Raw genomic sequence first — 26,828 nt, 5'->3', positions numbered from 1 at the left:
CTATTTCTAATGTAGCTGGTACAAAACCACATTGATTTCTTTTTACTTGAATCTTTGCTTCGGAAACATTTAGTAGGTCTGTTTCATAAGCGATATTTTCCAGGTGATACGAATCAAGAAATCTGAATTGAATCAAATGAAGAAGTTGAAGAGATGCAATGCTTGAAAGTTGAAGAGTTATTTTGGCAACCCAAAAGTCATAATATTAAATGTTTAAGAATTATGTATGTGTTTTCATTTATTACGGTAGTTGAAAGTGCATAAAATTAAATGTTTTGACCTTTCATTTCATATTTTAATTAGTATAAATAGAGTTGTAATTTTCACATTTAAAAGAAGAATTGGGATGAATGAAATATGAAAATTCTAGAATGCACGAATTTTGTTTTTGTGTGTTCTTGAGATAGGATGCACGAATATCTGGAGCATTCAAGTGAGAATTGATCTGTCTTGCTTGTGGAATGCTTTGAAGATTGAGAGTTGATGGGAGTTTCTAACATTGTTCGATCCTTGGTTTGTTAGATCATCTAAGCAATATGTATCTAGCCTATCTTAGGGGTTGAAATCAAATTGGTTTTGCGGCGACTGAGGTTAGGTTCTTTGAGTCTTGTTGTTTAACATGGTTCTTAGATCCAATGCCCATGGGTTTTTTATCACCAGACCTCCACAATAATCTCCTATAACTTTAAACGTCTGATTGCTCCATTAATCAAGAGGTTTTTTTTTTAAATTTTAATTCATCCTCCATAGCCTTCAATAACTGATGGTTTGCTATGTTTTCTTTTGCTCCATTTCTTAAACTATAAATGAAAAGGACCCATTACTTGCCATAACTCTTCTCTTCCGACGAACTCTTCTAGAGATCCTTCAACCAATTTAATCAAAACATTCTTGGCAAACAATGGATTATTGATTATTTTTTGAAAAAGATCCTCCAAGGTTTTTCTAATTTCCTTCCAATCATCAAACGCTAATAATCTTGAAATAATCCATAGATTATCAAAGTCTTCTTTTAAAACTTTCGGATTTTTAATCATCCAGTGCTGAGTTGCACTCTGAATTTCTAAGGTTAGAACAAGGGAAGAAGTGCTCTGTTTTACCAATTCCTGAACAGAAGGTTCATTAAGCATTACCTTTTCAGCATAACTTGTCCCTAGTGACTCGGAAGGAAGCTGCAAGGAGGTCTAGAGATGTTTTCACCAAATCGAATAATCATGCTTCATCAAGAATCTTTCCAACATTTTGCAAATGAATTTTCAACCCTGTTGAGAGACATCAGAATAAATATGGATGAAGGATAGTATTTTGGTCCTCTTCCAAGCTACACACCTCGTAACCTAACCTACTTTTGACCTAAATGTTAAAAGCCTTGTACTTCCAGAACCATCAAAATCGTTTCGAAGAAGAAAACCATTCTCTGGGCCACGTAAGAATTCTGAAATCTCCTTCAAGAACCATCTGAATTGAGTGTTTGATAATGTCAAGATCTTCCGAGCTTCTATGTCTTCTTTATGGAAGTATTCTTTGTCGAACCAAATATAGTAAAGGGCGTTCGCTACTTTGCATCTTTCTACTTCCATTATCACCAAAACCGGACTGTCACTTAAACAAGGATGGACAAGAAGAATAAGCTCTAGGGGACTTTACTGAAGAAGAAGAATGAGAAACGCTGGAGGAGGAAAAGGGGTCGGAGTGTGGTTAGGGACGAAAGGAAGGAAGGGAGGGGAGAGGAGAGGAGAGAGGAAATGTCATCTTTTGATGTCATCGTAGTAAAGATAAACAACGACAGGTCTCTTTGTGAATTCCCAAAATGCTTGTCTTAATCATAATGCTTTTATCTTTTCTTTCTAATTTGCATTCTTTTGTACTTTGAGTTTTGTCTGTTTTCATTTTATCGATGAAATGTTTTGCTTTTCATAAAAGAAAAAGAATTCGAAATTGCTGATATTTGGGCAGAATGTTGGAAGTATCTACTTGGGGTTCAGTTTGGTGGGGTGTTTGATTTCTTAATTTCCTCTTGGCCTTCCTTGAGTCATATTTTTTTTTTTTAAAAGGAAACGGGTCTCACTATTATTAATATAAATAAAGAGACAAAGCTCAATCTACATGAGGATTATACAAAGAGCAAAGGGGATCAACAGACGCATCCGGGCATCTCAACTAGGTTGACATCCCCTTAACGCCCTCAACGCAACCAAAAAGCAACAATACAATATCAAAACAAAAAACCACAAAAACAAAGCTAAACAATAAGATAAAAAGAATTTGATTAAAGCAAAAACAAAAACAAAGGCAGCAGGCTGAGAACAAAGAAGAATAAGCCTTGATTGATTGAGCAAAAACTGTTTGAAGCAGAGGGCTGATCCGGAAGTCCTGATCATCAAGGACTTCAAACTGGGGATACTGTAAAGGCTGGCCAATATAACACAATATCCTATGTCGAAGATCTTCTTTTGCAATACATTTTCTAGAAATTCCAATCCACTCTGTTAAAGACCTTTTCAAGGTCTAATTTAAAGATCCATCTTTTCTTTTTTCAGATTCTATAGTCCTCCACAGTTTCGTTTGCTATTAAAATAGGATCCAAGATTTGGCTCTCTTCCAGAAAGCCACATTGTAATGGAGCAGTAATACTTAGCATTACTTTCTTTAATCTTTATGCGAGAACCTTTGCAAAAAAATTATAAATTAATGTTGAAACTAATCCAGCAGAGAACGTGAAACTGACCTTCTTTCTCTTGACCATGTGAATTTACCGTTGGAAAACGAAATTTCTAGCAGCTTTGCCACTCTAATGAGTTTATTAATTTTTCTCATTCCCTTTGTTAATCTTCCTACTGGAAATCTCTCTTGAACTTTTCGAATGATGTTGAAATCAGCACCCAAACACCAGGCTCCTGTACAGAGGTCTGAAAGAACATACAACTCCGGACAAATTTGGTTTCTATCTCAATAATGTGTGGGACCGTAGAAGTTTGAAATCCAACATGTTTTTCTATTGATTGTTCTGTATTTTACTGAAAGAGAATAGTCTCGTTTCAGAACTTCAATAATCGACAACTTAGATTCATCCCACATAATCAGCAAAACTCCTAATCTGCCACTAGCTTCAAACAAAAGCCCAGCCTATTCCTTTTGAACTCCATACTGCCTTCATTACAATTGGCAATCTCTTCTCTTTTGGTCTCCTGAAACAAAACTCTATTTGGATTAGCTTTCGTCAAAAGATTTTTAAAAGCCAATTGTTTCGAAAGGCCCATGAATCCTCTAGTGTTCCAAGATATAATCTCCCTCTTTGCTACCTCTGCCTTATATCAATTCAATTTCACATGCTGCCAAGAATGGAACCAACTCTTTGGGGGGGGGGGGGGGGGGGGGGGAAGGATACTTGCTGACCTGCACAAAATTTCTTTTTGTCTGGGGAGGAAAACAATTTAATAAAATCTGGGCCGAGAGAGTCACTGTGCTCTTGTTTCTCTGTCTCTGATTGAATTATTTCTTCCTCAACTGGTTCAAATTCTGCACTACTTACACTGATGACTGATTCAACTTCCATAAAATCATCTCCTGGAGCAATAAATTAATTTCTTTTAGCATTAGGCCCTTTTTATTTTATCAATGGAAAATCTTATTTTCTTTTCAAAAAATAAATAGGGCTGTTTTCAAATATAGCAAGTTAGGGCATATTGTACTTTTAGGGGAATCAAGTGTTTATATGTCGTAAAATTCCTTATCCTTTTTAAGTTTGATGTTTTGTGTTTACTTCCTGGTTATATATTTATCTTTGTTGTGTTGTTTTGGCTATATTTTTGGAATTTCTAATGTCTGTAAGGTTTGCTTTTATCTATTTAGATTGTATTTGTTTTTTGAAAAGGAGACGGTCTCTTTATTAATATAATAATAATGAGACAAAAGCTCATAGTACAAGAGAATTATACAATGAACATATGTAACCATTGATCAGGGTGTGCACCTGAGCATCTCAACTAGGTTGACACCCCCTTAGCACCCTCATCATATCCAAACAAGCTAAAGACCAAAACAAAGAAGTAATGTCCAAAGGCAAAACAAAACCAAAAGAAGTACAAAGAAATACAAATACAAATAAAAGACTAGCAGACATCCATCAACTCGCGCTAAGACAAACTTGAGATCTTTGGAGAAGGAACACCACGAGGACGCTAAGAGATGACGACTCCATCGAGGTTTTATGTGTAGAAGCTTGCTTGGTAAAAAAACTCTAGGATCTTCCCAAACACAATTCGTGATCGAAATCCATTTTCCAAATTAGATTAACGAATCGACGTAGACTTCGGTAATCCCATAAAATTTTCTAGCTTTAATACAAAGGAATGAAAAAAAAATTTCCAACAGGAGCTGACGACCACTAACATTGGTTGATTATAACTCCTTCTTTCCAGTGAGACTAAAGCCCCTTAAGAATCTGAAGCTCACTCGCTACTTCAACCTTCAAGTTTTCTTGAAACTGAAGCGAACTACTTTCTGCTATATATCTAATCAACTTCTTCTTTCACATGGCATACTGTCTGCTGGAAATCGGCTTAGCACACAAAATTACCTCCAAAAAGATCAAGGCTCCAAAATAAACTCTGCTAAAGAAATAAGTTCCAGCCAAATACACAATCACTCTATGATCATACAGACCATAATCATTAAGTATCCAGAAATCTTTATACAGATGGTTCATAATCATCAAATTACAATAGAACTCCATAAGCATTTGAAGAGTCTGGATCAAAACTGCAATTTTTTGGTACTTGTAGCAAAACCATAACCTCCCGTCAGCTTAATTTGCTTACTAACTACCAATTTTTCACTTTTTTTATTTTTTTATTTTTTTATATTAATCAACTCCTAGCTCCCTTTTATTCCAAAAATACTTTTGAAGCACTATCACATTCAAGACTACTTTCAATGCTGAAGATAAAGTTTAAAGAACTCAAAGGAAAGAAATACCGCAAGCTTCAATGATTTCATGCAAGAGTTGTGGGATTTCTTCTTTGAATTTCTGGTGAGAAGGTTGTTCTTCTTCTACACCTTCCTCCACAAACAATTCGTGGACATTGCTGATTATGTTTTTCAAAATCTCATAATCCTCAACCTCTTCTCCTTCTTTAATCTCTTCTAATTCCTCACTATTGACACTTGGGACTGATTCAACATTTGAGTCTTGATCTTCAAGACTGCTATTTTCATCTGGATTAGCAATCCCATATTGCACCTTACTTGTATTTTGCTCACACTTTTCTATAGAGTTAAATGTACCTCGCCTGGTATTGCAACCAGTAGCTTGGACTGGAGAGCTGGAAACTTCCAAAAGATCTGGATTTGCTTCAGTGAAAGAAGACTTGAAAGAATGATGACCCTGGTAATGCTTCTCTTGAGCCTTGAATGAACAAGCTCCAAGAGTCTCGAAATTGAAAAGAGCAGTCCAAACATTGTTGAAGGAAGTTTTTTTCCTTATAAAATGCTTCAAGTAGAACTTTGGGGGGCAAGAAACCCTTGTAGCTATGTTAAACCGAGCTGACAAGGGAGGAGAAGAACTTACTTCTTTGTCGACTGACTTTCTGGCGTTGCTGTTATCAATAGGAAAAGCAGCTGCTTTTTTTTTAATTTTATTTTTAGAGATGGGTGACCTTTGCTCTCCACTTTTTGACTTTTCACATGCCTTATTTTCAAAATTGGAGATGGATTTCTTGTACCTTTGAGCATTAATTTCTTTTTATTTACTTAATAAAAAGTCTTGGTGTCCTTTCCCAAAAGAAGTTGGTGTACCATTATTTTTATTTGGTTGAATTATTTATTTATGTAACCATTGATGCATTATTAGATGTTATGAACTGATAGTTACCATTTACCACCTAAACAGTGTCATTTTAAGTTCAAAGGGATATAACTTTGTGTAGTTTGTATACCACCAAGAGGCCCTTATGCTGCACAGGAGCCCAAAAAGAATAAAGAGAGCTGAACTTATCATCTAACACCCTAGTATTTCTTTCATCCAGCGATGCCACAAGAGAGCATGGGTTGCACAACTCCACAAAATTTTTCCTTTTTCCGCAAAAGCTGCCCCAATACAAACCCTCTATCTTCATTAATCGACCTGCAATGGGAGACAACCATCCAACCCAAAGGTCTAAAAAATCCAATTCCACCCTTTGGACGAAAACTTGTAGTGTAAAAAAAGGATATCTAAACTTACCCTCCTGTGGTAAAGCGGGCACATGGAAGGGGAAAGATTCCAATTAGGGAACTTTCTTTCAAGCTTTTCCTAGGTTTTGAGACTTTATAGGCAAGGGACCAAAGGACAAACTTGTTTCTCTAGGAATTTTTCGGTTTCCAAATAAGATTGACCAAAGAAAGATTAACTTTAGTCTTTAGCAGCCCCTTTGGTCAACTTTAGGAAAGTAGACTTGGTAGAAAACTGGCCCGAAGCATCCAACTTCACTGTAAGCTGTCTCTTGCTCTATTCAGTTCACCTCCCAACCAGTCTGCAGTTGAGCAAGAGCAATATAATTGTAAATTTCTCTATCAAACAATCTCCATCTCAACCCCAGATCCCAAGCTTGATTAGAATCAACCCAACAATCTGCCACCACAACATTCTTTTTTGAGGAAATAATGAGATGTCACAGTACAAGGAAGCAAGAGGCTGGGCTGCACACTACCTATCCTCCCAAAACTTTTTGCATCTTCCATCACCCACCTCAAAATGAACGAAGGTACAGAAATGTTCTTTTTGTTTTAGAATGCCATTCCATAATCTGAAGCTGCCTCTGTCTTTAGGCTTTATAGAACTCCACCCGTGCTCCTCCATGCCTTAAATAACTCTAATTACTTTCCTCTACAAGGCGTTTTTTTCATGACAAAATCTCCAAAGCCACCTCATCAAGAGAGCAGATTTCCTGCAAGCACTTGCAACAAATTGAAGATAGACAGTGTGGACAAATCTCGAAGGGTGTTTGTGGTAGATCAATTTAGTAAAATGACTCATTTCTTGGCTTGGGACAAATCTCGAAGGGTGATTAACTTTGAAAAAGGGAACCTTGTAATAATTCACATATGCAAAGCTAGATTACCTGCAAGCATTTGCAACAAATTAAAAATAAACAGTGGGGCTTTTCAAAGTATTACACAATTGGCATTCTAAATGGTCATCCTCGAGGATGAGTTTAATTTTAGAAGGGTGGAATATGGTCTACCGAGAGTAAGAAAGAGTATTAATTGTAATAGAAAGAGAGTTATTTGTATTAGAAAGAGGGTTAGTTAAGAAAGTTAGTTAGAAGGGTAGTCTTATAAATACAACACTTCTTCTCTCATTTAGGAACGATAATGATTTGATAAAAAATTAGACTTTTGGATTACACCACTTCTTAATTTTGGACTTGAGCCTATGTATTCTATTCCATTGTTAAGTGTATTCACATGTCCATGTGCATTTGTAGGAGTATTTTAGTTGAGTTGTAGCACCCTTACTAGATTGTAAACTGATGGCATGGTTTCTTGTATTAATTATGGGTTTCAACCATACTGATTGATTGAGCTCTTTATTTGTAGGGACTAGCATACGTTGATTTCTCTGATGATGCACATCTTGAGGCTGGAGTTGCAAAAAACAAGCAGTTGTTGCTTGGGAAAAAGATAAGCATTGCACGGTCAGATCCTAAGAAAGGTATAGTATAACAGAGAATGGTTGTAGATGAAAATTAGATAAAATCCAATCGTGTGTATTTAGCACAATATAACCAAATGTGGTATTGTTGGTAAATAAGTAAAAAATATAAACATTGATGTCTTAGACTTCTTACAAGGGCAGGAGTAGCAGTAGCAGTTTTTTCCAAAAGACAAAGTAAAACACACGCACAAGTTATTAGGAAATATGCATGTTTACCACCTTTTAGCTAATGGAAATGTTTGATCTATTTTAACGGGTGAATGCTGGTCAGTAGTTGTGTAGAAATTCAAGCTCCTGTAAATTAGGGATTGTTAAGATTGTTTCCTTGTACATTTTTTCCCATATGTACTGAGATTATTTAATTCTAGGTCTCTGATTAAGGAATCTCTTGTGTATACATGTGAGGGCTTTTTATCACCAACAACAAGAAATAAGAAAAACTTTTCTCCTATACAAGGCTTCATGGTATCAGAGATTTGAATCCCTTTAAAAAACAATCTTGCTTAGTCCCCATAATCCCAGCTGCCGCCGTTGCTAGACTTCTTTTCTTCCACGAACAAGCTTGCCGTAATTGGGTGCTCTTTTCAGTCCCATAAATGACGTCAAAAACATCAGCACACTCGACTCCATCTCTCGCAAGCACTGTTTTCACCACCCACAGACCAAGTTGCCGACGCCTCAGCCACCATCAGATGAAGTCTTCGTCACCTCCCACAGACTAAGTCGTCGTCACTAGTCTATTCGGGGACGAAGTCACCTCGTATTTAACACATCGTCGCAGCCGCTCACCTCAGAAACCCTAAGTTTCCATTTTTAGGGTTTTAGACAAAACACTGCTACCCACTGCTGATAGTCCTATTCACCACTGTCGTCGCCGTCATCGGTCATCTTGCCTTTTTCCATTGTTGTTGGCCGTCGCCTACTATTTACAGGATACTATTTTTTACTTCCCACCCATTTTCTTTATCATGTTAGGATCAGAACTACAAACTACCACTCCGCCACCGATGTCGCTCACTTCACCATTCATTGAGATTAATAATCTGTAGATAACATGTCACAAACTCACAGGCCACAACTACCTCCTGTGGTCACAATTTGTGATGATGCTCATGTATGATTGAGGACGAGAAGACTATATCACAGGTAAAACAACTTCAACCGAAATCGAGGATCCAAAATTTTGCATATGCAGGGCCGAAAACAATCAAGTTATGAGTTGGCTAATCAATTCCATGACCCTAAAATTGGAGAAACTTCCTTTTATTTTCAACTGCCAAAGAGATTTGTGTTGCTGCTCGAGACACTTTTTCAAATAAGGAAAATTCTACTGAACTCTTTTAGAGAGAGACCACTCTTCAAGATCTCAAACAAGGTGCTTTATCTGGTACAACTTACTAGACCACTTTATCACACTACTGACAGATTTATTTGAAACTCATGAATGGAAATGTTCTGATGATGATGCTTTTCTTTGAAATATTGTTGAGAAAAACGGATCTTCAAGTTCCTTATAGGACTTAATAAATTTCTAGGTGACATTCCCAGCTGAATTCTTGGTACTAAACCTCTACCTAGTCTTCGTGAAGCTTTTGTTGAAGTTCGTAGGGAAGAGAGAGTCGTAAGCAAGTAATGATGGGATCGATAGAACTTCCTCCTACTCAAAATGAATTTTCTCTCGTTTACCAACAAAATCACTTGAATGAGGGAATTGCTATTGATGTTAGAGGGAACTCCCAATCATTGCATGATAGTTGGCCACACAAAGGAAGGCCACGGTGTGATCATTGTCATAAACTGGGCCATGTTAAAGCCACTTGCTGGAAAATACATGGAAAATCAGCAAATTGGAAGCCAAATATTCCCAGATCAAATCGAGAAAGACCTTATGTTGTGACATTTTCGTTTAGGTCATCCCAACTTTAAATATATAAAATACCTATTTCCTTATCTTTTTTCCAAAGTTGATGTTTCTTCCTTATCTTGTGATGTATGCATAAGAATGCTTTCCTGAATGGAGACCAAATCTAAAGAAGGTATCTTCGTATCTAAGAGAAAATACACTCTTGATTTGCTAACCGAGACAGGTATGTTGGGATGTCGTCCCTCTGATACTCCTATGGAATTCAACTGTAAACTAGGAAACTCTGATGATCAAGTTCCAGTTGATAAAGAACAATATCAGCGCCTTGTGGGTAAATTAATTTACTTATCCCATACTCGTCCTAATATTTCCTTTGCTGTGAGTGTTGTCAGCCAGTTTATGTAGGTTCCTTATGAGGAACACATGAAAGCTGTCAACCGAATTTTGAGATATTTGAAAACATCTGGTAAAGGGCTGATGTTTAGAAAAACAGACAGAAAGACCATTGAGGCATATAGTAACATTGACAGAAAGTCTACCTCAGGTTATTGTACCTTTGTTTGGGACAATCTAGTAACTTGGAGGAGTAAGAAGCAAAGAGTTGTGGCTAGAAGCAGTGCTGAGGCCGAATACAGAGCTATGAGTTTGGGAATATGTGAGGAAATCTAGCTTCAGAAAGTCCTGTCGGATCTTCATCAGGAATGTGAGACACCATTAAAGCTTTTATGTGATAATAAAGTCGGTATTAGTATTGCTAACAACCCTGTTCAACATGATAGAACTAAACATGTTGAGATTGATCGACATTTCATCAAAGAAAGACTTGACAGTGGGACCATATGCATTTTGTACATCCCTTCGAGTCAATAGGTTGCTGATGTTCTTACCAAGGTGCTTCTCATACCAAACTTCAACTTTTGTGTTAGCAAGTTGGGCTTCATTGATATTTACGTCCCAACTTGAGGGGGAATGTTGGAATCCTTGTTAGAATCCTAAAATGTTTATGGAAAGATTATGAGAATATTTTCCTTATTTCCTTAATCTTTTCTTTTTTTATTCCCTTGTATTCTCTATTTATTCTCCCTTGTACCTATTGTATTATTCATTAGAAAATAATAACAACAAACAGTAGTGGTTTTTTTCCTATACTCGGGTTTCCATGTAAATTGGTGTGTGCTCTTTGTCTTCTTTCAATAACTTTCAATACTATTATCTCTAAAACTTCTTCCCAACCACCACTTATCAAAGATTTGGTGGACATGTTACAACATGTTGAGTAGAACAAATTCATCACCAGTAAGTAGCTTCGGGATTGTGCAACCACAAGGTAACAAAAATCTCTTGCTCTTCATACTAAAACTCCTCCTTCTGAATGGATTGTGGACTCTGGAGCATCTGATCACATGACAGGTGATACATTATTATTCTGTCTCTTTCTTTTTACACGGGCAATCTTTTTGTTTGAATTGCTGATGGTAGACCTGCCAAAGTAACTGGAATTGGAAGTATCCAAATATTAGGCTCCATAACCCTTGAATCAGTGCTATATGTGCCAAAATTGGAGTATAATTTGCTATCTGTTAGTAAGTTGAATAAGGGCTTAGAGTTGTGAAACTAAATTCCTTGCGTCTTGTATTTTTCAGGATTTAGGATTGGGAAACATGATTGGTAGTGCTGAATTATGTGCAGGATTGTACCTTCTTAGAGCAACGAGTCCTCCACCATCATCGGAATGCAATAAACATGTAGTTCAGTCTAATCATGAGTCTGGTTTTGTTACCGAGTCTTTAGACCATTCAAATAGAGATAGTCTTGTCATGATGTTGCACTATCGTTTAGGTCATCCCAACTTTCCTTATCTTGCACATCTGTTCCCTGCTCTATTTCTTAATTAAAAGAGCTAGTCTTTCCGTTGTGAAGTTTGTTAACACTCCAAACGCACACGTGCTCATTTTTCACCTCACACTTAATCTCCACCTCAACCCTTCTCTCTTATCCATGGGGATATTTGGGGACCTTCGAGGGTAAAAGATATCTATAATGCATGATGGTTTTTTGTTTTGTTGATGCTCACACTTGCATAAGTTGGACATTCCTTATGAAAGATAAATCTGCAACTAGTCAGTTATTCACTACTTTTCATAAAATGATCCAAAATGAGTTTCAAGAATATCCAAGTACTTAAAATGACAATGCTCGTGATTTCTTCAACTCTACTCTTTAACAATATCTTCAATCTCACGGTATTGTTCACCAAAGTTCTTGTGCTGGCACACTCCAGCCAAATGGTGTAGTTGAACGAAAAATTGTCATCTTCTTGATGTAGCTCGATCCCTCGTGTTTATGTCACATGTTCCAGAAACATTTTGGGGTGAGATGGTTCTTACTGCTACATATCTGATAAAAAAACTGCCCTCTCGCCTTCTCAAGTTGAACACACCCTTACAAAGTCTTCTTACACTTTATCCTACTTCCCATCTTGTGTCTCCTTTACCGCTTAAAATATTTGGATGTTCTGCATTTGTGCATGAGTATTCTCAACATCAGAGTAAATTAGTCGCACGATCCATGTAATGCATTTTTCTTGGGTACTCACCAAACAAGAAAGGGTACAAGTGTTACCATCCTCCAACTCACCAATTCTTTCATACCATGAATGTCATTCTTTGAAAGTCAACCTTATTATCTCAATTCTGCTATTCAAGGGAAGCATAACAATCTTGAACCATAGAATTGGGACTTCATTCCTTACTTTCCTTCGAACTCATCCCTTGAAAGTTCTCATCTACCCTCCTCTTACTCATCTCCTATTACTTTTGAGACTGAACTACAATTTTATTCACGAAGAGTTAGATAAACTGCGACAAAAGAAGTACAACCTACACAAGTTCAGCAATGCCAGAATCTGAATCGGAATTCCAATGTTCTTGAAGTAGTACACTATACGATGCAAGATGATCTGGACAAACCCATTGCTGTGAGGAAAGGTGTTCGCTCATGTACTCAGCATCCCATATGGTATCACTTATCGTACAGTAATTTGTCACCTCCTTTTAAGGCTTTCGTGACTACTTTAGATCAGATACAAATTCCCAACAGACTTCAAGAAGCTTTACAGAGATCTGAATGGAAAGCAGCCACACTAGAGGAGTTACTGGCGCTTAAGAAAAATAAGACGTGGATTTTTGCTGATTTGCCACCAGGAAACTGCGCAGTTGAATGTAAATGAATTTTCTCTACAAAACACAAACTAGATGGCAGTATGGAGCAGTTCAAAGCTCATCTCGTCACTGAAGAATTCACCTAGGCTTATGGGATCGATTACCAAGAAACCTTTGCACCAGTTGCTAAGTTGAACACTATTTGGGTACTTCTCTTTGTTGTAGCAAATCTCAATTGGCCACTATTTCAGCTTGACTTAAATAATACATTTCTAAATGGGGATTTATTGGTAGAGGTGTACATGGAAATATCTCCTGGATCTGAGGACAAATATACTGCAGAAAAGGTTTGTAAAACTTCAAAAGTTTCTCTACAGTCCAAAATAGCCACCTCGAGCCTGGTTTGAAAAATTATTAATCTGCTTAAAGAAGATGGTACACTCAGCGTCAATCCGATCACACCATGTTCATCAAACATTTCTCACCAAGTACGATCACTATGTTAATAGTCTATGTGGATGATATTGTTCTCACAGGAAATGTTTCTGATGAATTAAGTCGACTAATACATCTTCTCCCAAAGAAATTTGAAATCAAAGACTTGGGACATCTGATGTACTTCCTAGGAATGGAAGTAGCAAGATCTATCAAAGGGATTTCTGTCACTTAACGGAAATACACTTTAGGTCTCTTAAAAGAAACAACGTTGAGTGGTTGCAAACCAGCTGATACTCCTATGGATACAACTCAAAACTTGGAGTTAATTCTGAAGATGAACCAGTTGATCGAGCTTGGTATCAATGCCTAGTTGGAAAACTAATATATTGACTCATACTCGACCAGACATCAGCTTTGCTGTAACTGGTGAGTCAATTTCTGCACAAACCCTCAATTTACAAGACCCCTGTCTCCTCCCTCCTTCCTCTCCCCTCCTCCACCATCCTCCCCGGATTACCCAGGCCTCTCCGACAAATTTCATTTTCCTCAGCATGGAAATTGCTAGCTGCAAAGTTAATTAATCACATTATTGTATTTGGAAAGAGAACGAAGACTTTATTGTTAAAGATGTGGAATCTAACAAATCCATTTCAATCTCTAAAGCTCAACTCCGATGGACTCAGCATACCATTTCTGATCTCCTCGTTAATCCAGTATACCACTTTTTCAAGAAAGATGTTGACATTGACAGAGGGCGATTGAAGATCTTCAAGTTCCAAGCTAAGTCAGGTTGGATCTTAGTTGTGACATTTGGCCTTATTCAGGAGGTCATTCCACCCTTAGAGTCTGCTTAGGAGTTAACCTGCAAGGCTGGTCTTCCTTCAGTAAAATGTTGGAAAAATATGTAGATATAGTTTACTAGTCCAGATGGTACTCAAACTATTTCACCAAAGTTCTCTTCCATCCACCGATGGAAAAGCCAAGTTATGTTGCTTTGGTGAAGTCCAAAATCTTCAAACAAACAGCACCAAGGCCTGAAAAATTGGAACCCAGCCCGATTTCCAACCATCAAGGTAATCCACTTGATTCAGTCCGTCATCCCCCTCCAATTAAAAAACAATGGTTAATTAAAAACCATGAAGTGGCCCAGCTTAATTTTGATAACCTTTGGATTATTTCGAAACTATTTGCTTTTGATGACTGGAGGATGATCCGCAAATTTCTGGAAATGAAACTCCAAACCAATATTATTATAAACCCCCTCTATGATGACAATGCCTTTATCAGTATTGATCGAGGCTCTCTTAGTGACATCATCGGTGTAAAAGGTAAATGGCAGGCATGGGGAAATTTCCATCTTGAATCTGAAAAATGGGACAGCTTGAAAAATAGTAGACCACTGGTGAGGCAATTAGAAGACTGAATTTTGGAGCAGCAAACCTCCAAAAGGTCTGGATTGTTTGCTGAAATAGATGGCTCTGAACATGTTGAGATAGATCGTCACTTCATCATTGAGAAGATTGAGACAAACACAATCAACTTGAGATATGTACCTTCTCAGCAACAAGGAGCTGACATATTGACTAAGATGTTGTATCCAGCCTTGGTGGATTAATTTCCAACCTCAGAATGAGCATATACCATCCAGCTTGAGTGTAGGAAATCAAGCTGCTGTAAATTTGGGATTTTTAAGATTGTTTCCTTGTATATTCTTTTTCCATATGTATTTAGATTGATTTCATAATTCTCTCGGATTAAGGAATCTCTTGTATGTGTCAGGAACTCGTTTTGATGTCGATTAAGTGAAAGTTGAGGGTAATTACTCTATAGCTCGGTACCTTGGTATTTAATGATCTATAGAATTCCAGAATAAGGTCTTCAATCTCCTGAATTATTTTGTAGGTGATCCTTGATCACCAAGTAACTCCGTGATCAAGTTTTTTCTCTTCTTTGCTGCCAAGAATCAATGAAAAAATCTGGAATTTTCATCTCCCAAACTAAGCCAATTAAATTTACTTTTGTGCCTCAAATTCCTCTCCTCGATGTGGTAGAGTGAAAAAAAATCTGCTTTCAATAACATTCTTTCGCCTTATCCATGATGAAATTTTCATATGATTCCACCTTGAGTATCAAAATTTTCTATTTCGAGCAATTCTTCTCATTTTCTTCTCGAAATCCGCATTCCACTGCTTCAATGCTGTCTTGATGCTTCTCAGTTTGCTGGAAATGATAAAACCAGCCCAGCCCTGCTGATCATTCATGCTCAATGATCTTTCAATGACCCGACAAGTTTCTTTAATATGCAGCCAGCTATTGCAGAATCTGAATGGAGGTGGACCCTAGTCAAAGGATCCAGCTTTAAGCAAAATAGGGAAATTATCTGACATTGTCCTTGCTTGGTGAGAGACTCTTGTATTAGCAAATAGATCATCCCAAGTGCTGGAAATTAAAAATCTATCAAGGAGCGAGTGGGACACAGTAGTCCCTTTCCTGGACCAAGTGAAACGGCCATTGCTAAGTGGAGTCTTCATCAGATTGGCTGCTGCAATGAAATTATTGAATCTCCTCATGCCCCTTGTAACTCTGGCAAGTGAAAATCTTTCCACTCTTCTTGTAATATGAAAATCTCCTCCAATACACCAAGGATCTTCACAATAATCAACTAATGATTGCAATTCCGGCAAAAAGATGCTTTCTTTCTCTATAATTTGTAGGGCCACATATGTTTGATATCTAGCTCACCTTGACCTTCTTACAAGAAATATGACATTTAATAGATAAAGAATATCTACCTTTCAGCACCTCATTAACTGAAATTTTGGTCTCATCCCACATTGATAAAATGCCTCCAGACTTGCCAATTGCTTTGAGGAATGCTCATCCTATGTCTTTTGAACTCCATAGCTCCTTGATGAAGGTAAAATGGAAAGAATCCCTTTTTGTTTCTTGTATTAGGACCAGATCAGGATTCAACTTCTTCAAACTTCTTCTCAAAGCCAATTTTTTAGACTCGTCACATAGCCCTCTTAAATTCCACGACAAAATCTTCATGCTAATGTGGTATGATATCAATCTCCACAATCAACCAAGGATCTATACGCAATCATCTACCATCAAAATTAAGTGTGGATGAATATTCTGTTTAAGGAGAATCTGGGATGCTGAACCTTCCAAATCCATCTTTTGGAAGAGATCCCTCTACTTAAACTAATCGATTAATGCCACTGTCATCAAAATCAATTATGTCCTCTTCCTCATGAATACTATCAGCTTCAAACAACTCCGGTTCGTCACTGCTAGAGATTCTCCTTCTAAATCATATTTAAGATGGCTCCTCTTCAAGTTTAGAATCCAAAGTAACTCGCACAATGGTACACTTGAATTATTATTTTTGAAATCCGAGTAAATGAAAGAATGAGATTTAGGCTTAGAGATATCTGATCTGTTTGGCCAAAAATCAGGGAGTTGGCCCTTAATGCTACACCTTTGAGTAAGTTTGAATTCAATAGAGCAGTCCGAAGGTAGTCTTCCTTTTGATGGAGAAAATTTTGGATGGAGTAGCTTTCATTTTAGAGTTTGATAGACGCCTTAAAATTGAAGATGTTATAGTTTTAATTCTCTTTTGACCAACTGGAGATGTCTTTTGTAACTCCTTTGATCCGGGGACTCTTTCCCCCCTTCTTTTGTAATTTCATTCATCAATGAAGTTGTCTCTTATAAAAAAAAAGGTCGTTTGTACTTTTGTTTATTTATTTCTTCAGAAGAGGGTGCTCTCTAAGATGTATCACCATGTTCATTAATATGTGCTGTTGCATATTGAGTATAGGATTGTGAAGCTTCCTCTTGTGGTGTGTCAACAAGAATCTTTCATCTACTCGGCATTTTTTGACCTGGACGGATTGGTCTGACACTGAATTGGTGCAACCTAAACACTCTAAAAATCCTCAAAGGGAAATATTTCACAAATGAAATTGATATTAGTGATGTGTGAATACATACTCAAATCTCTATCTATAGAGGATTATAAAAACTACCCATTAAAATTCTTATACCACCAAAATATTCAACTAAACATAAATTCCAGTTATGTTTTATAATGCCCTAGATTGGTCTTTGAAATCATCAAAGGTTTTGAGATCACTTCATTTTTAGGTAATGGTTACAATGTAGCAACCTCAGTTCTTAAATTAGGCTTTGTCATATGCTACTAATGTTTTGTTTACTTTAGAATCTTTTAAAATTCGGTGCGGATGTAAGAACCTTTCTGCAAGTAAGCCATGAACATATCCATGGTGCAATGCATTTGAGCTGTATTATATTTTGTTAACTGGTTCTATTTACTATCTGTTGATCGAACTTCTAGCTTCTGAAAAGGGGGTGTTACAGCTGGCACATTATTGAGTCTTAGTTGCATTATTAGTTGTATGTCTCAGTTATTTCGATTGGTAGAGTATGTTCTGTCAGTGTCATCAAACTAACTAAAAAGTTTAATTGGACACAACCTTTCGCAGGTTTTATGATCATCAGTCATAACTTTTCTACTTAGGAAAAGAATACATCTTTATTCATTTTTACTCGAATAATTAGTTTGGATGTTTTCTGCTATGAATGGGGATTGATTTCTCACTACATAAATACATCTACGAGTTGCATGGTCAGAACTCATTTTTATGCCAACTAGATTCTTTTTCTGCATTTGGGATTTTGTCATTAGATTCAGAATGTTACCTCATTTTTCATTACCAAATTTGTATATACCGTTTGTGGGAATCATAGGGAATGCCATGTTGATAACTTCAAACATATTAGTATGTAGTTATAAAATGTTTGCTCACTGCTCAACGAAAAAGGCTTGGATCAATTGACACAGTTCTTATTGGTCTCTCATTAGCTTTATTATTGTTATATTGTAATATCAAGTTCATCCCTCAGAATAAGACAAAAACTAAGAACTGTTTTATTATTCACTTTTAGGAGGCCATGGTACGGATAAAGCTGGTGCAGGCAAGAGATTTGAGTCGAGAAGTTCAAAGGAGTCTCATAAAGGCAATGAGCAACCATCTGGGGTGAGGAGACATGGAGGGAACAGTGTTGATCTCAAGGGAAAGAACACGTTTGCGGTGCCTAGAAATGTTAGAGCACTTGGTTGGACTACAGATAAACCTAAAACCTTGGAACAAGATGATGAGAAGCCAAAAACCAATGATGAATTCAGGAAACTGTATTTTAAAGGCTGAAGCTGTGTTTGTTGTAACTATTATTTATGGACAAAGAGATTCTGATGTAGATTAGAGTTTATCCCTAGACATACCCATCCCGTACCATACCAGAAAGGAAATTTGATTTTTGTAATCTCTTACAAGTGGAGTTTCGTTTAGTCATTTACTATGGTATCCTAATGTTTGGATACCTGATTTGGCTATGTTGTATATATAGTTCAATCGAGATTTTAGGCCTTTTTATAAAATCTAGCAGTTAACTATATGATTGTGCTTTTGATTATTCATGCTTGAAGAGAAGTTATACTAGCAGCTTCCTTATTTTCTTGACAATAAGGAAATATCTTAACAATCAAAATTTATTTCTCTTGCATTTAAAGTTAAGATTTGGGGATATTCTTTATATTTTAAAATACGTTTCCACATCCAAATTCATTCCCTAATTATGGGAAAACTCAAAATCTTGTTTCTGTTCTTCAAATTTGGACTGGCCTTCAAAATGTATTCATAAAAGACCAAAACAGTAATTTAATATGAAGATACACATTATGTATTTTGTTTTTACTTGTAAAATGGATGTTTTGGTTTTCGGGAGGAACTGAAATTCCATTGTTTGACTGACTTAAAATAACTTTAGGATTGATAAAAGTAAATATTTCTTTCAAAGTACCTAGATGTTTGGAGTGAGGAGTGGAATAGTGAAGTATAAGGAGTTGTGAAGTTTAAGGGATCATAAACTCTTAGGATCTATCGGGTAAGAAATTGACAATGTATGAAATTGATGTCTTTTAGTGGTGGGTCTTCAAACTCCTCGGGACAAACAAAGTGTGGAGTTCATAACTTCACCTCTAAAATTCTTAGCTAAACACGTTTCTAAAGAATCTACAAATAATATATACTTGACAATAAAACAAGTGACGAAATGCAATAAACTTCAATTCTACTAATTATATGGGTTTAACCATTTTAAAAGGAATTAAAATGGGGTGATTGTTGAATTCTTTATTTGACAGTTGTTAACATGGATATACAAAACTTCAATGGAGTTCATACATACACAAAGCTTCATTCTTCATATGAATGTTGTTGCATATCAAGAGAAAAGGGCAAAAGAGAGAGAGATTGAGAATATATACTAAAGGGAAAATGGGTAAAAAGGAAAGTAAAGGTAGCATTTTTAACTTTAGAAACGAGTAATAATATAATATAATGTGAGGATTTGCATCCTCTTTGAATCTCAAAGAATGGAATGGAGAGTTTTATTTAAGAAGCCCTTTGAAATCCCATTTGCTCTTTTCTACTTTGAAAAAGGCGTACAGAATGTTCCTCAATGCCCTATGAATATGCATTTCCTCTCTCTTTCTTTTTATGCTTTCACAAATCCAATGGGAATAATATGCCTACCCATTTGCTTTTTTTTTTTTTTTTTAATACTACTTAAAAAGCACATTCTATTCCTTTTCTCCCTATCACTAAAATCATTTCTACTAATTCATTTCTTTCCTTCTTTTTTTTTTTTTTGTTTACTCAACTTTGGAATGCATTTCCTCTACGTATAAGTTTGAGATCTACTTAACTTTCTACTGATTTATCATTAAAAAAAGTCTTTTTTTTTTTATCATTCACTTTGTACGGTTAGTTTTCATCTAAAATCATTTGACACATGTTGGATGAAAATATACATATTGGTCTTAATTAGTAAGATCTTCATATAAAAGAAACATTGAGAATCACACCTAGGAAACATCGATACATAACTTAATATGAATATGGTGAGATATCATATTTTAACAAGTCAAGGACACAAACGTGACACAAACTATGTCTTATGTCTCATTCTAGTCGAATAAAAAACTTAAAGTCAACAAAGTTTTGCATGCATTATTTATATGCTTATAAAGAGTTTGATGTCTTTCCCTTTCATAATAAGCTATTTTGATTCTATTCAACTATTTGAAACTACTTCATAAGTCTAGTTGTTTCTCTCTTACCATTCTAGCAAGTGTTTGATGTGTTTTAAGTGTCAACTTTTGTCGGAACATGTTAACCAAACTCATTAAAGTTTTATTTCTAATTAGTGCCTCAAACAAAATATAATTGGTTTGTTTTGATTATGGTTTCATTTCCACGGTAATATGGTACATGTCTAACATCAAACTAAAACTTTTTTTTAATAAGGTTTAGAAGAAAACAGTTACAAGCATCTAAACTCAAAGTAGGTAACATCATATACGAATAAGAAGTATCACATACATTTCGGTATCATTAGATTGGAAGGTTTGAATTCTAAAAGAGAGGGAGTTTTGGTGAAGTTAGGAATATGGTGGACCACAAGATGCCTAGATTGGTTTAATTTGAACCACATATTTGTACTTTGTTCAAGGCATGCAAGCTAGCGTTAATATATGTGTATAAAAGAGAAAGAAAGGTAAAAAAGTGGGGTTTGAAGACATTTTGAAATGATAAAAAAGAAAATAAATAGAAAATTGGGTTTGTGTTTAATAATAGTCAGCAGCAATTTCTGGTCCTTCCACCAAACTTTAGCTGTGAAAAAAAAAAAGAAAAAAAAAGGAAAATTGGCAGATCAATCAATTATTCCTTTCTCTGAACATTTCAATCTTAAGGAACCAAATGGCAACAAATTATAACACTTCAAAGAAAGAAAGAAAAGAAAGAAAAAGGTAAAAGTTAAAGTGCATATGCTGCAAGTTTGAGTATGGAATTAGCAAGAATGATATTTTTGTACTATTGAACTAAAAACCAAAGGCATGCACTTGATCTATTCTCTATCACCAATACTTACATTATAATTATATCTATAGTGTTCTTGAGTATTTCTCAAGCAAATCAATTCATACCACCACTTCAATCATATTATACTACAATATGAATATAAAAATGGAAAGTAAAGATATTTGTACCTAGGGTTTGCTTCAAGATTGTTTCAAACCCTCTTAAACAATGGAAGTTTGTACAATTATACCCTTCTACATGCACCCTTGGATTAATTCTAAGACTATAAGATCATAGTGTTATAATTGAACTCAAATTTCAATTTGATTGTGACAATCAATGATTTTTAGTATGGTTATAGATGGGTTATTTTAAAATATCTAAGTGTTTGACCGATAAAATTGAAATTAAAAGTTGAATGATATATTCGTGATCACAACTACTATAGTGCAGGGGTTGTTTTTGCAATTTGTCAAAAGTGAAAGATTATGTATCTATCTATGTTAATATAATAATATATGTACAATTTTGTTGGAAGAGGAAGATTGTATGTATATATATACTTTTTCTTTTTTGTTATATGTGAATTTGAATAATAGAGAGATAGAAGATTATGTGTATTGTTGATGAAACTAATTAATACGTGTGATTGGAGATGGTGTTTTAATTTTAGAAGTTGGAAGAAAAATAATAATATGTGATTTCCTTAAAAGAGAATTTGGTGATAGAGAGAGATTACAGTGGAGATCAAAGTTGGTATATCTTTAAAAGAAAAATGTGGAATGTGAGAAAGACACACATCATCTTGATTATTATGAAAGATGAGAATAAGATTCAATACACCCAACCAAACAAAAATATAACATATATATGTGTGTGTGTTTGTTTCTATATTATAAAGTTGGTTTGAATAATATATATTCCTATAGGCTTTTACAAAAATTATGACTCAACGCTTATTAGAAGAGAGAATCACCTTTTGTATCAACTGATCTTTACTTCTCATATCCTTTGTTGGATTAAATGATCTAAGAGATACAAAAAGGATCATCGTCAGAAAGGCAAAACTAAATGATCTTAATATCATTTATTTGTATCTCTCAAATGTTAAATCAAACTTTTCAACTTTTGTTTTCTTAAATCATTATTATATTTCTCTCCTCTTCAAATAGTAATCATAAGTAAGAGTATGCAATGTGGTTCTCTAAAAAAGAGAAAAGAATAATTAAGACATAACAAATCTATTTTTTGCTTAAATCAAAGCAGGACCCACATGTTGTGAGATTAATTTTATTGTGCTTATTGAGTATACATATATATATATATATTCAAATTCACTGTTTCTCAAAAGACTCACATTTCATGGATCTTTATGCCACTCTGATTTGAAATGGCAGGATTTGTTTCCCAAAATAATATTAATGAGTTTAATAACCACAACTCTATAAGATGATAGAAAAAGAAATCGCGCACTATTTTTTTCTTTTTTGGTATAGAATATCCCACTTTATAGTTTTAAACTAAATTAAGGGCATTTTAGATTTTATCTTATTTTATTTCAATGATGCAAATTGACTTTTAATTTTTGAGTTTTCATGTGTTATGTTAGTGTTTCTGTAGTTTATTGGGATGCTACTCTTTACACTTCCCTACTCTTTCATTTATCACATAGACTTGGACCAATGTTATCATGCATTATTTAACATTCATCATATAGAAAAGATAGCTTATCACCTAAACAGATTTAAAAATTAAAATCAAAATGACAACAAACATAGTCGCTATTTGCTTGGTCCTCAATTGCTCTTCGACGTCAAAACTACCTAGAATTCATTCAAAATGTGAAAATCGATCATTCTTCAACCATAATGGCTTATATAAAGACATAAAAGTGCTTCATTCTTCATCATCTTCATAAATTCCTCACCTCCAAGGAGAGATCTTAGTCACATACTTAAAAATTCTTCAAGAACGAACATTCTTCTAGAGAACTTTAGAGCTATGACTTCCTTACTTTGTGAGAACGTGTATAGAGAGGATTCATCTTGAGAAATTGTTGTATACGATGTAGAGAGCTTGAAAGAGAGAAATCGTTTAAAGAAGTATTTGATAGGCCACAAATTTTACATCATTATATGTTCATAGAGGAAAAAAGAACGAGGAAGTGGTTACAAGTGAAGTTGGGTGAGTCATGCAATGGCTAGGATGATCATCTTGGATAGTTTTGGTGGTTAGATGTTGGTTATGCAATGAGTTATTTTACAATTATTAAGTATTGTGTTATGTGTAAATATGAAATTGTTCCGTATAGAAGGGCAAGTAATCTTTGAGTTAGAAGTGTGTGGGTTTGGCTCATGTGAGAAGAAATGTCTATGTAATAAAGGAAGTTTGTATCAGTGCCTATCAATATCCTTTTGTACTTATAAATTGCAGGTGTCGGATTATTGCAACCTACATCTATAGCCTTTCATGTTTCACAACTAAGAAAAATGCTTGGTTTGCATCACATTCTATAGCCTACAACCCCTAACTTTTCTAATTTATTCGAATGGTTAACTAAACTTGCAGTTGTTGAGGGTTATCGAAAAAAATCCAATAACTAATTCATGGGAGGTATTGATTGCTTAGTAGGATTTGCCACTTCACGAAACTACTTTGGAAATCAGTTGTCGAATTTTACCATCAATTTCTAAACTTTCAACTTGAGGACAAGTTGCCTTTAGAAGAAGATCAGGATAATGGTAGCCTAACATTGTGAGGCCTTGAGCCAAAATGAATTCTTATTGAAGAGGAGCTTCGTTGAGATAAGATATATTGACCAAGTCTAGAAAGAGACATTTTGCAAAGAAGGATGCGATTAGAGAAAAGGGTGATGCGAAGAGGAATTTTTTAGTAAGAGCCATCGCGTGGAAGCAGGTAACGCGTTGAGGCTGCTGGTGAAGAAGAAGCTTGTGTGTAATGCCAAGGACTAGGCAATTGGAGTAACTATGTGGGAAGAAGTACCTATTCCTAAAGAGTGGCGATGAGGTAGGTGTTCGGCTGAAGTGTCTAGATGACCCTCTGAGAAAAAGTAAATGTTTGTTGCTTTTCGATAAGAAAGTTAGACGATTTTAAAGATGTTTAGTTTTTCAAAGAGATAAGGTTGGTGTCTCAAGGGAGGTGTCTATTCGTAACTGACATTTAGCTTACATGTCAAGTTTGGGTTGACTGTGCAATGCGGTGAAATAAAAAGGTGACACGTGTAAAACGGGAAGTGACCCTAAGGTCCTATAAATAGGACCAAAGGCTAGAAGAAAAAGGCAGAAAATGCTAAATGTTTTATTGAGTTGTTGAGAAGAGATTTTGGAGTGTTGAGAAGTCAGTTGAAGAAAACCACTAGACAAGAAGAGGAAGCCGAAAGCTAAAGGAAGAAAGAGTTGAGGCTAAGTGTTTGTTTGTGAGTAATTTTTATAAATGAATGTTTGTTTGTTTGTGAATGATTTCATGAGTAAATGATCTTTCTAAATGAATGCATGATGTTAATCATCAAAACGTTGTAATTTATGAACTTTACAAACGAAAAGGCATTTGATGAATGGTTGTATGACAAGCTTCTGTTGTAATCATTTTGTCGATGCTTGTTGTATCTTATCAACATCATGTGTTGAATGTGAACTGTTGAACTAATGTCTCTCTTTGTTGTTGGTGTTGTCGTGTTGTATTGAGTAATGATGATCTGATCTATTGCAAGATGCTGGTGGAAATCCCAGGTCTATCACGAGATACTGGTGAAGTGATTCTTAGGTTCAGGCGATAAGATGCTGGTGAAAGTGAATCCCAGATCTAAGCGAGAATGAGTTGTACTATTATTGATGCTAGATGCTGGTGAGAGTGGATCCCAAATCTTAGCAAGAAATGATATGTGAGATGTTAGTGAAAGTCAATCCTAAGTCTATTCATGTGATGTTGGTGAAGTGAATCCCAAGTTTAGGCGACAAGAGGCTGGTGAAAGCGAATCCCAAGTATGAGATTGAGATTGTTACGGGACACTTGTAAAAATCCCAAGTCTATCGCGTGATGCTGGTGACAATTCTAGGTTTAACGTGTGACACTAGTTAAGTAAATCCAAAGTCTAGGTGGGGAAATTGCTTGTGAAATGAATCTCAGGTCTAGGCGATTAGATGTGGATGAGAGAATCCTAGATCCCGACGGTGATCGGTGAATGTTTCTCTAAAGTGAGCGCATAGAGCTGTTGCGCGCGCTTGCTGTGTTTGTACTTTGTATTGAGAATTTTTGTTGATTTAGTGAAATACTTGTGTTCATGGGTTTAAGTTTGTTATTTGTTAACTTGTTGTATTCCCCAAAAAGGTATTTCTCTAAAATCATCACTCACTAAGTCTTTGACTTACGTTTTAAGTTTTTCCATCTCAGCTTGTCAGACGTTGAAGCCAAGTAAGGAATGGGAGTCGGGCATAGAAGCCAAGTAAAGGAGGGAAAGTTGGGTAGTTTTGTAAACTTGTGCGACATGCAAGTCGTGTCATTCTATCTTGTGTTTAAGGAGTTAGTAGGTATTTTACTCCTTAACTCTAGAGGCTCTAGCTCATATCGAAGAAAGGTCGTCAGACGTGTCATGATTGGTGAGGCTGAAGATGATGAGTGTGAAAGGACTGAGCCAGGGAAAGGAAGCCCTAAAGGTTGTCCTTGAAATGGTTGCTAGGCGACGAAGGAGAAGGATGAAAATTAGGTCCTTACACCTCTAATTACCTGACTGTAAGGAGCAATAACATTTCAGTGGATTAAAGGCGTGTGGGTCAAACCTCAAGTCTTATTTTTATGCCTTGCGAGAAAAGGAATGTAACTATTAAGTGTGAACTTTATGTAAAGAGTTAAGCTAATAAAAGAAGTTATGTTTATTCTGCTGCAACGCTTAGTAATGAATTCCTTAGTTATTACAAGAGGGCTAAGCGATGGAGTAATTCTAAAGGTTATAGATTTTCCGCTACGATGAGTAAGTCTCTAAGGTTCGAGGCAAAGGCTTCGCTACGAAACAAGTTGGAGTGAGTTGTTCCGATTACTAGACATTCATCACGCTCATGGTATGATATGTGATGGGTGTCTAAGCGGCACGTCCCCCATTTGGTTACAGGAAATGGCATTTGGGGTGCGGGGCCTGACAAACATCATTATGTTTGTAGAGCAAAAAAGAGCCAAGAAATGTTAGTAGTGAGTTGGGTGTGAGTCATCGAATGGCTAGGATGGTCATCTTGGGTAGTTTCTAATGGTTAGATGTTGGTTATGCAATGAGTTATTTGATAGTTATTAAGTATTGTGTTACATTTATTAAATTATATGTTTAAATAAGAAGTTCTATATAGAAAAGTAGGTAATCTTTAATTTAGAAGTGTATGGATTTCTCTCATGTAAGAGGAAAAGTCTCTATGTAATAGCCAAATACTTTATAATAAAGGAAGTTTGTTTCAGTATTTATCAATATTCTTTTGTATTATTCATCATTTTTTTATATTTCTTAATTTATCGTCATTTTTCTCCATTCTTTGAATTAAGAAATCTTGTAATTATCATGATTTTTTATTTAATGAATGAAAGTCATCATCATTTACAACCGATGATTATAAATGAGCTCTCCTTGGAGCTTTTAAACTGCCTTAAGAGGTTGTTGATGGTTGTTTTTAGAGCCTACTAAACTCTTCTATATACATTCAAACCTTCACTAAAAC

The 26,828-nt window shown here is 35.6% G+C and overlaps 1 protein-coding gene across 3 annotated transcripts in view; it reads left to right on the top strand.

The window, feature by feature from the left end:
- LOC101206935 (squamous cell carcinoma antigen recognized by T-cells 3) overlaps positions 1–18,687 on the top strand; it is a 37,110-nt gene extending 18,423 nt beyond the window's left edge. For 2 of the 3 annotated variants that reach the window (XM_004142763.3, XM_031885076.1), the window contains 2 exons: positions 7,579–7,693; positions 18,134–18,687. In XM_004142763.3, coding sequence (XP_004142811.2) covers positions 7,579–7,693; positions 18,134–18,396 — 378 coding nt within the window. In that variant the 3' untranslated portion in view covers positions 18,397–18,687. The remainder of the gene's footprint in view (positions 1–7,578; positions 7,694–18,133) is intronic. The other variant, XM_011657125.2, reaches the window with a different exon arrangement.
- The last annotated feature ends 8,141 nt before the right edge of the window (positions 18,688–26,828 follow it).

Source organism: Cucumis sativus, chromosome 5, assembly GCF_000004075.3.
Source record: "Cucumis sativus cultivar 9930 chromosome 5, Cucumber_9930_V3, whole genome shotgun sequence".
NCBI classification, from domain to species: Eukaryota; Viridiplantae; Streptophyta; class Magnoliopsida; order Cucurbitales; family Cucurbitaceae; genus Cucumis; species Cucumis sativus.
Note: the sequence above shows the minus strand (reverse complement) of the source record. Positions and strands in the feature narration are given on the sequence as shown.